At 35.2% G+C, this 11002-nt stretch overlaps 1 protein-coding gene across 3 annotated transcripts in view; it reads left to right on the top strand.

Moving 5' to 3' along the window:
- The first annotated feature begins 361 nt into the window (after positions 1-361).
- The window catches only part of ADAT1 (adenosine deaminase tRNA specific 1), a 202926-nt gene continuing 192285 nt past the window's right edge, over positions 362-11002 (top strand). For all 3 annotated transcript variants that reach the window (XM_053699525.1, XM_053699524.1, XM_053699523.1), the window contains exons 1-5: positions 362-374; positions 472-626; positions 2412-2468; positions 5546-5600; positions 10552-10682. In XM_053699525.1, coding sequence (XP_053555500.1) covers positions 367-374; positions 472-626; positions 2412-2468; positions 5546-5600; positions 10552-10682 — 406 coding nt within the window. In that variant the 5' untranslated portion in view covers positions 362-366. The remainder of the gene's footprint in view (positions 375-471; positions 627-2411; positions 2469-5545; positions 5601-10551; positions 10683-11002) is intronic.

Raw genomic sequence — 11002 nt, 5'->3', positions numbered from 1 at the left:
TCAATTAAAATGTAAGTCACCTTGTTTATACTAAGGCACAGAAAACTCCCAGTATCTTTAAAAAGAAAAACATGTGAATATACATCTATGCGTTTCCTGCATCCATATCTCTAGCTGTCTGCTATCAATCAAAGCATCTAACAAGGATCCCATCATATCACGTGTCAAAAACACACAATACATGCAAGGATTCTTGTCCTATATCCGTGTTTTCATTGCTCAAAATGGGCAACAGATCATTTTCTTCCGCTCATATTGAATTCAAGCACAGAGAGACTAGAGCTCTGTACCATGTGATCAGGCAGTCACATGGCTGATGTGACGTCAGAGGGTCCCTTAGCCATAAGGGATCTAGCCACTACTGATATGGATGGGTAGACAGTTTTTGTGTTTACATGCTGGTATTTAATGTGAATATTGCCTTTAATTTCTAACAACACATCATCCTTTACTTGTGTCTGATTTTTTAAGGTTTGGGTCTGCAGATGAGTTTGCTGCACTGTGTTATGGACATTACAGAAACCAGTTACCTAAACAGGGGTTACCCAATCCAAGCAGAGAGTGGACACTGATGGCTGCTGTAGTTCAAGTAGAGTCAATTCCAGAGAAGGAGGATGTCAAAAAAGGCAAGATTAATATAAAATACATAGTGTCTTCTAGTACACATATAAACTACATCACAGTACACCAGTAAGAGACAGAGAGAGCTTTAGAATTCCGTAAAAAAAAAAGGGTTATTCAGTTTCTCATTGTTTACTGCCTCTTTAAAATATCACAGTTGCAATAAAAGTAATCACCAATTGCTGACTATAATGCTGTTACAATTATCTCCTTAGTTGTCACCCCATTCTGGCAACTAAAGGTTTAAAAATATCTTACTAGGTTAAAGGACCAGTATACACTCATTTTCATATAACTGCATGTAATAGACACTACTAAAAGAATAAGATGCACAGATACTGATATAAAAATCCAGTATAAAACTGTTTAAAAACCTACTTAGAAGCTCTCAGTGTAGCTCTGATGAAAAGGTAGCTGAAAAGCCCACTACAAGTGGGGAAAAAAGACCCCCCCCCCCTTCTTTTGCATATGAAAAGACCCTTTACACAAACAGGAGTAAGCTGGAGAAGGTAGCTGACGGTAGTCTCATAAAATTTTGGGGCTTGGTTAGGAGTCTGAAAATCAGAACAATGTTATTTAAAAATAAGCAAAACTATACATTTAAAAAAAAAACAACAAAAAAAACTTTATGGGCTATATAAATAGATTATCTACAAAACATTTATCAAAGAAAACATGAGTGTATAATGTCCCTTTAATAGTATTTCTCTCTTACAGGACATTTGTGCCAGTGCCATTTATAAGTTGGTGTTTTGTTCACTGTTAGTTATGTTTGACTTTGTTACTATGAATGGAAAACCACCAGAGCAGTAAAATGCACCCTTTACCAAAACAGCACAATTGCTCCCCATCACTCAAATACTGTAACCCAAGTTTGTGTAACTACAGGTGTCACCTTCTAACCCTCATTTTCAAAAGAGAGAAACCTTTCAGCAGTTTTCTCTAGATTCCCTAATCAGACTATATAAATATCAGTGCACTGCAGCTCAAAAGACACTTGAGAAATACAACTTTATTAACAATCACAACAGCTCTAACACATTGCAAGTTGCAACCCTCTCAGGGATCAAACTATTATCCCCCGAATCTGTAATATGTGTGCCCTATAATAAATTGTGCATTTTTGTTTCTGCTTTTTTTTTTGTATGTGTCAGTATTTAAATAGTACATTTCTCCACAGGGGGAAAAAAATATATTTATAAAATAAACTTTATTTAGTTGTAAAGTACAAAACAATATCATACAAATGTTATAATAACACTCAGTATAACTGCAAGTAAAATCAACTGTAACAATAAATAAATAAAAATGGTCACAGCTTAGTTGAAATAATAGTTATGTTTTCAAAACCTTTCATAGTTGCACCGTTTTACGACACATTAAAGGAACAAATTATAATTGCAGAGGTGACTCAATCAAATAATTATGTTTTTTGGAGTATACTTACACCATGAAAATGAAAGAAATGTATATATATTATAAATAAAAAGTAAAAAAAAAATTGTTGTGGTGCTCTATGATACTTTTTTCTTTTATTAGACATGTTTAAAATCCAAATCCTGTAGATTCTGTATACATAATGTTCCTAGGTAGACAACAACATGCTAGTATTTAATTGAATGTTGTAAGGTAGAATCACTTTTTAGAAATTAAAATGTACAGCACGTAGGACATATGCACTAGTAGATACAACTTATTTACAAAATATTTTTAACATGTAACTAAATATTTGTGTGACAATGCTTTATCTTTTGTAAGCAATTATTTTGAATTTTTAAACTTCATTACAGTGGTCGCTATGGGAACAGGAACAAAATGTATTGGTCAATCAAAACTACGCAAAACAGGTAACAACATATGAGGCCATTTTTTATGTCATTATATATTTTGCTTAATACGACAAGCAAGAATGGCTAATTTTCAAAATTGTCATAAGGTTTGAGTTTTGATTCAAGCCCCAATATAGTCACTTAAAGGGACAGTCAAGTCCAAAAAAACTTTCATGTTTCAAATAGGGCATGTAATTTTAAACAACTTTCCAATTTACTTTTATCACCAATTTTGCTTTGTTCTTTTGGTATTCTTAGTTGAAAGCTAGACCTAGGAAGGCTCATTTGAAAATTTCTAAACACTTGAAGGCTGCCTCTAATCACATGCTTTTGTATTTGCTTTTCACAGCAGGGGAGAGCTAGTTCAGGTAAACCCTATAGATAACATTGTGAGCACGCCCGTGAATTGTGGCAGACACTGCACTAATTGGCTAAAATAAAAGTCAATAGATAATAAATAAAATGTCATGTGATCAGGGGGCTGTCAGAAGATGTTTAGATACAAGTTAATCACAGAGGTAAAAAGTGTATTATTATAACTGTGTTGGTTATGCAAAACTGGGTAATGAAAAAACAAGCAAGTCTCTGGTACAGCAGCGTGTACAACACACCAGTGCTCAACCCTTAAAATCAGCACAGTGTACGATAACAAAAACCCCACCTGTATCTCACTCACACAGGTGTTGGTTATCAGTCAGCAAAAACATCAAAAGTTTGGCGTGTATGTACAATCTCATAACGGTCAACAAAGATAGTCTCCCATATAGAAAGACAAAAGTCCCATCCAGTTTAGGTCGATTAAAATGTAACTTTTATTAAGCATTTGTAAAAAACAAACTTTTACAGACCTGGATCGAGTTCTTAGTAGTGGTACTATGTACTTTTAGTAAATACCTCCGACTCCCACTGTGGCGTCACTAGACGCGTTTCGCCGAAGCTTTCTCAATAGTGACTTAATCTTTGTTGACCGTTATGAGATTGTACATACACGCAAAACTGGGTAATGGGTAATAAAGGGATTATCTATCTTTTAAAACAACAAAACATCTGGTGTTGACTGTCCCTTTAAACCTTCCTACTGTGACTGCTGTGATTTTATCTGGCAACCTTGTGATTCTTTACCATGTTTTCTATAGATCAAGAACATTATAAGGAATGTGAGCTGTGGTGTATTTAGTTTTCATGCTGCCATAGGCACTGGTACATTTGCCGAAACCCAACGTTATTAAAGTGACAGTCTAGTCAAAATTAAACTTTCATGATTTAGATAGGGCATGTAATTTTAAACAACTTTCCCATTTACTTTTATTATCAAATTTGCTTTGTTCTTTTGGTATTCTTTGTTGAAAGCTAAAACTATGTAGGCTCATATGCCCATTTCTAAGCCATTGAAGGCCACCTCTTATCCCAGAGCATTTTGACAGTTTTTTTACAACTAGACAGTGCTAGTTCACGTGTGCCATAAAGATAACACATTGCTCAATCCCGTGGAGTTACGTTGGAGTCAGCACTGATTGGCTAAATTGCTAGTCTATCAAAAGAACTGAAATAAGGGATCAGTCTTCAGAGGTTTAGGTACAAGGTAATCACAGGTGGTTATGCAAAACTAGGGAATGGGTAATAAAAGGATTCATCTTTCTAAACAATAAAAATACTGGAGTAGACTGTCCTTTTAAATTATGCAGAATCACCCTATTCATATTTTAAATTACTTTATGCAATGCACAATTAAAACATCAAACTTAAAGTGAAGGTAAACTTACATGGTTTTCAATCTACAATAACATTCTTTGTGCAAAAATAATATGGCCTCTATTTACCAAAGTCTACCGGACCTGATCCGACAGTGCGGACCAGGTCCGCCAGACCTCGCTGAATGCGGAGAGCAATACGCTCTCCGTATTCAGCATTGCACCAGCAGCTCACAAGAGCTGCTGGTGCAACGCCGCCCCCTGCAAACTCACGGCCAATCAGCCGCCAGCAGGGGGGTGTCAATCAACCCGATCGTACTCGATCGGGTTGAATTCCGGCTATGTCTGTCTGCCTGCTCAGAGCAGGCGGACAGGTTATGGAGCAGCGGTCTTTGTGAACGCTGTTTCATAACTGCTGTTTCTGGCGAGTCTGCAGGCTCGCCAGAAACACAGGGCATCAAGCTCCATTCGGAGCTTGATAGATTGGCCCCTATGAGTTTCATTTATCATTATTTTCCAATTTAGCTGTAAATAAAGTTATCACCGTAATAAATTGATTTTTTATGCTTCCCAAATTCAACCCCGTTTTATATATATATATATATATATATATATATATATATATATATATATATATATATATATATATATATATATATATATATATATATATATATAATCAATTATGTGCTCATTTGTCAATAATGTGCTCATTTGCTTGTCTGGGAGTACGGCGCTGGATAGCCGACTAATGATAAATTTCGTCTTGAAGAAGGCCCATATGGAGGCCGAAACGTCGACTTTGATTTTCTACAAATTACATCTTTGTATTGTCAAAATAAACATATTTACTATCTCTACAAAGAATCCTGAGAGTGCCCTTCTTTACTTATATATATTTTCAACCTTCTGTTTACGGCCTCCTTGTCTCAGATCTTTTGACAGACTTGCATTTCAGGCACACATGAACAAACAGTATATGTTATTAGCTACTCACAGCCATACAGTGAAATAAGAGGTGGACTGCAGAGTCTTAGAAATCAGCATATGAGTCTATCTAGGTTTAGCTTTTAACAAAAATATAAAAAAATACCATGAGGAAAAAAAGCAAACTTGATGATAAAAGTAAATTAGAAAGTTGTTTAAAATTAAATGACTTATCTGCATCATGAATGTTTAATTTTAACTTTACTGTCCCTTTAAGGTGTGGCAAAGTGTCACGAGTGGGATTAGTACAAGTATAATTATAGTTCTTTTTGTTTTCAAGTACTTTATCTGTTACAGATATAGAGGGATACCTGTTTTTTAGGAGAACCCTCCAGCTAAAAAAATCAAACAAACATACCTTTTGAGAGACATACTTCTGAAAATTACCTAATGAACTCTGTTCTTTTTTTCTGTTAGGTGATATTCTCCATGATAGCCATGCAGAAATAATTGCAAAGAGAAGTTTTCAGAGGTACAGCGATTATTTCCATATTTCTTTTGTACTGCAGAATATTCAGCATATTCCACAAAAACTGAGGTTTTACTAAAGGAACCTAATAATAACTAAATCATTGCAATAGTTTTTTGTAGTATTACAATAATTAACATATTGGTTGAGTGCAAACCTTTCTGAATGTATTAACACCTTGTTTGCTGCAATTGTTTTATAAATAGCCGCACTTCTTCCACCACTTGCCTTATTTAGAGGAGCCAATCCAAACTTGTTACTAGAGTAGGCACAGCTAGCCACTGTCATTTCCTCAACTGTGGCCAGTTAGGAACATATATATATATATAGCAAGGTTAGACTTGTTTATATTTTTACTATGTATACTTAAAGGGACACTCAAGTCAAAATTAAACTTTAATTATTCAGATAGAGCAGACAATTTAAAACAACTTTCCAATTCACATCCATTATTTAAATGTGCACAGTCTTTTTATATTCACACTTTCTGAGGAGCCAACGCCTACTGCGCATGTGCAAGATTCACAAAATATATGTATATGCATTTTGTGATTGGCTGATGGCTGTCACATGATGCAATGGGAGGAAAAATATTAACTTTAGAAAGTGTTACAAAGAAATCTACTACTCATATGAAACTCAAACAAAGTGCTTTTGCATTGTCTTTTTATTACGCATTAACTGATTATGCTATTCTAACTGTGTTTAGTGGTCCCCTTAATGACCACAGCATTTTTTCCACTTTCTGTCCGTTTGGGACCAAGGCTATTTTTACATTTTTGCGGTGTTTGTGTTTAGCTGTAATTTTCCTCTTACTCATTTACTGTACCACACATATTATATACCGTTTTTCTCGCCATTAAATGGACTTTCTATAGATACCATTATTTTCATCATATCTTATAATTTACTATAAAAAATATATAAAATATGATGAAAAAATGGAAAAAAACACACTTTTTCTAAATTTGACCCCCAAAATCTGTTTCACATCTACAACCACCAAAAAAACCCATGCTAAATAGTTTCTAAATTTTGTCCTGAGTTTAGAAATACCCAATGTTTACATGTTCTTTGCTTTTTTTTGCAAGTTATAGGGCAATAAATACAAGTAGCACTTTGCTATTTCCAAACCATTTTTTTTTAAAATTAGCGCTAGTTACATTGAGACACTGATATCTTTCAGGAATCCCTGAATATCCATTGACATTTATCCATTTTTTTTTTAGAAGACATCCCAAAGTATTGATCTAGGCCCATTTTGGTATATTTCATGCCACCATTTCACCGCCAAATGCGATCAAATAAAATTTTTTTTCACTTTTTCACAAATTTTTTCACAAACTTTAGGTTTCTCACTGAAATTATTTACAAATAGCTTGTGCAATTATGGCACAAATGGTTGTAAATGCTTCTCTGGGATCCCCTTTGTTAATAAATAACAGACATATATGGCTTTGCTTTTTGGTAATTAGAAGGCTGCTAAATGCCACTGCGCACCACACGTGTATTATGCCCAGCAGGGAAGGGGTTAATTAGGGAGCATGTAGGGAGCTTCTAGGGTTAATTTTAGCTTTAGTGTAGTAGACAACCCCATGTATTGATATAGGCCCATTTTCGTATATTTCATGCCACTATTTCACCGCAAAATGCCATCAAATTAAAAAAAAAATTAAATTTTTCACAATTTTAGGGTTCTCACTGAAATTATTTACAAACAGCTTGTGCAATTATGGCACAAATGGTTGTAAATGCTTCTCTGGGATCCCCTTTGTTCAGAAATAGCAGACATATATGACTTTGGCGTTGCTTTTTGGTAATTAGAAGGCCGCTAAATGCTGCTGCGTATCACACGTGTATTATGGCTAGCAGTGAAGGGGTTAATTAGGTAGTTTGTAGGGAGCTTGCAGGGTTAATTTTAGCTTTAGTGTAGAGATCAGCTTCCCACCTGACACATCCCACCCCCTGATCCCTCCCAAACAGCTCCCTCCCCCACCCCACAATTGTCCCTGCCATCTTAAGTACTGGCAGAAAGTCTGCCAGTACTAAAATAAAAGGTTTTTAAAAAAAATAAATTAAAAAAATTAGCATATTTACATATGCTGCTGTGTAGGAACCTCCCTGCCACCCCCCCCCCAAACAGTTCTCTAACCCTCCCCCTCTGCCTTATTGGGGGTCATCTTGGGTACTGGCAGCTGCCAGTACCCAGTTTGCAAAAAAAAAATGTGTTTTTATTTTTTGTTTTGTTTTTTCTGTAGTGTAGCTTCCTACACACACACACACCAACCCCCACCACATGACTGATGTTTTTTTTTTTACTTTTTATTGCCCTTTTTTTTTTACCGATTTAAAAACATATTTTTCTGTAGTGTAGCAGTTCCCACCCGCTCCCTCACCGTGTGCGTGCCCGCCCCCCCCGTGCACGCGCGCGCGCATCCGTGCGTGCCCCCGGTCATCCCCGCCCACGATCCCGCCACCCTCCACATCACCAGGGCCATCGATTGCCGCCACCCGCCTCCCACACAGGCTCCCACCAACGAAGTAAGCCATGGATGTCCAGTGCAGAGAGGGCCACAGAGTGGCTCTCTCTGCATCGGATGGCTACAAAAGGTTATTGCAGGATGCCTCCATATCAAGGCATCACTGCAATAACCGGAAAGCAGCTGGAAGCGATCAGGATCGCTTCCAGCTGCTTTCCACACCGAGGACGTGCAGGGTACGTTCTCAGGCATTAACTGCCTTTTTTTGAGGACGTACCCTGCACGTCCTCGGTCGTGCAGGGTACGTCCATGCAATTTAGTTTTCATCTCTTTATTTATCAAGACTCGAGTAGGCTTACATAGATAAGTTATGTAAGAAGACCATTCAATTTTAAACAGATTTTCAAATTAAGCAAATTGGATAATAGAAATAATTTGGAAAGTTTCTTAAAATTGTATACTGAGTCATGAAAGAAACATTTTTATTTTTTTTGTACCTTTTAAAATATTACAGTTTCCATGTGCCTGTAACCATTTAAGTGCTGGGTAATAGTGCAGCAGGTAATATCTGTAGAATGATGGGTACGATAGAAAGTGGTATTAGCAGCACAGAAGTGTGGTTCTTATGCTACTTTACACCTCATTTTGAATATTGAGTATTGTATCAAGGAATTGATCATGAGTCCTTTTTAGAATGGCATTGTTACCATATATACAGGGGATTGGAAATGATGCATTAAACCTAAAGGGACAGTAAAAACACCTTGTTATTACAACATTTGTCTGCAGTCTTCCAATAGATTAACATATCAGCAGAGTCTGAACGTTATTAGAATACACTAACACTATGTTTGCGGCAATTGCATTTCGAATAGTCAAACTCCGTAGAGAAAAGGAAATTGTAGGCGCTAAAGGACTGTACCCAGCTTAACTTAGTGAATTCCCCTCCAAGAATACAATGTGGCAAAAGCAATGTGAAAAATAAAGTTAAGCGCTCGAAGCACGGGTGTGTCTAAGTGATGTGTAGTTAAACGTAAAATAAAGTGTCCAGTCTGCAATCAATAAAATTATGTTATATAGGTAGTGTTTAGAAGATTTATATATATATATATATATATATATATATATATATATATATATATATATATATCAGAACAGAGGCATAGGTTTGGTATCAAAAGGAAAATTCCAAGTGGCAATTTATTATACTAGTAAAATCAGAGATGTCTAGATTTTTAAAACGATACAATGTAAAATAAAGGGACGTCTCCCTTAAATAATGTATAGATACATATAAAATAAAATGCCAAGATATTAGCGCTTTATCGAAAGTTGGCAAGTTGGCAAGCTAATATCTTGGGACATCGTTACTCTTTTCGATAAAGGGCAAGTACTTTTCATATCGTTTTTTATGATTATTTTATATGTATCTATACATTATTTAAGGAAGACGTCCCTTTATTTTACATTGTATCGTTTTAAAAATCTAGACATCTCTGATTTTACTAGTATAATAAATTGCCACTTGGAATTTTCCTTTTGATACCAAACCTATGCCTCTGTCTCTGTTCTGATATATATATATATATATATATATATATATATATATATATATATATATATATATATATATATATATATATATATATATATCTTCTAAACACTACCTATATAATATCATTTTATTGATTGCAGACTGAATAGTCAAACTCCACCCACAAGAAGAACCAATTCTGAAGGGGCAGTAAACACCTTGTAATTACAAGACATTTCTGTTGTGTTTCTATAGAATAACATATCAGCCAAGTCTAAACATGTTTTAAATAAATTAACATCCTTTTTACTGTACCCACCATTTGCTTTATTTGGAGGAACCAGCTTGGGCTTTAGTACACAAACACTATGGCTAGTCCTGGTCATAAATTTAGAATAAAGTGAATTGTTTTGCAGTTGTTGTCTGATAAATCTAATTATGGACAGATGTGTAGCAAAGTTAGCCTTAAGAGGTCAGCCAGGTGCATTCTAATTTTTGAGAATTAGAAATTGCTTTGTTTTCAGAGCTAAATTACATGAAAGGGGGGCAAAATAATGAACATATATTGCAAAGTTGTTTCATTACACATAACTAAACTTTTTATCTAAAAATCTCAATGGTGTTTACTGTCTCTTAAAGTGTGGAGACAACAGAGTTTACCACTGTTTTTGTTGTTTTAGCAACATCTCCATTGTTTTGCTTCAGCAGAAATGATACAATATCTAACTGCAGATATGTAGCAAGGTTACTCATGTGAAGCCGGGTATGTTTTTTCAGAAATGGAAAATCCACACTTTTCAGATTTAAATTACAGGAAAGGGGCAAAATAAACAAACTATATTGCAAAGTTATGTTACTTTATATTTCAATCGCAAAGTATTTACTGTCTCTTTAATACTCCCCTTTAGTTTAAACTAACGTGTTTTTTTGCTTCTACCAGGTATCTTTTTCATCAGCTGTATTTGGCAATCTCAAAGGCGCAAGATAGTTTGTTTATTCCTGGAGCTGAAAAAGGGAAATGGCTGTTAAAACCAGGAATTTCTTTTGTGTTTTTCACCAGTCACACTCCCTGTGAGTATTTGTCAAAAGATGCTAATATTTCTTATATAAGAGAGACGATTCGAACAAGCTCTTTAATAACAATTAATATTTTACTGAAATAATGTATTATCTGGGTAAGTAATTAACTGATTTGCATCTCACTGTAGCAAAGGAAGTTCAGTCTGAGGGGAAACCTTTACTTCATATTTAAAGGGACGCTGAACCCAATTTTTTTCTATCGTGATTCAGATCGAGCATGCAATTTTAAGCATTTTTCTAATTTACTCCTATTATAACATTTTTCTTCATTCTCTTGATATGTTTATTTGAAAAGCAAGAATTGAAGTTAA

This window comes from Bombina bombina, chromosome 1 (genome assembly GCF_027579735.1).
Source record: "Bombina bombina isolate aBomBom1 chromosome 1, aBomBom1.pri, whole genome shotgun sequence".
In the NCBI taxonomy this organism is placed as follows: Eukaryota; Metazoa; Chordata; class Amphibia; order Anura; family Bombinatoridae; genus Bombina; species Bombina bombina.
The sequence above is the reverse complement of the archived record's forward strand: the minus strand, read 5'-3'. Positions and strand labels throughout refer to the sequence as shown.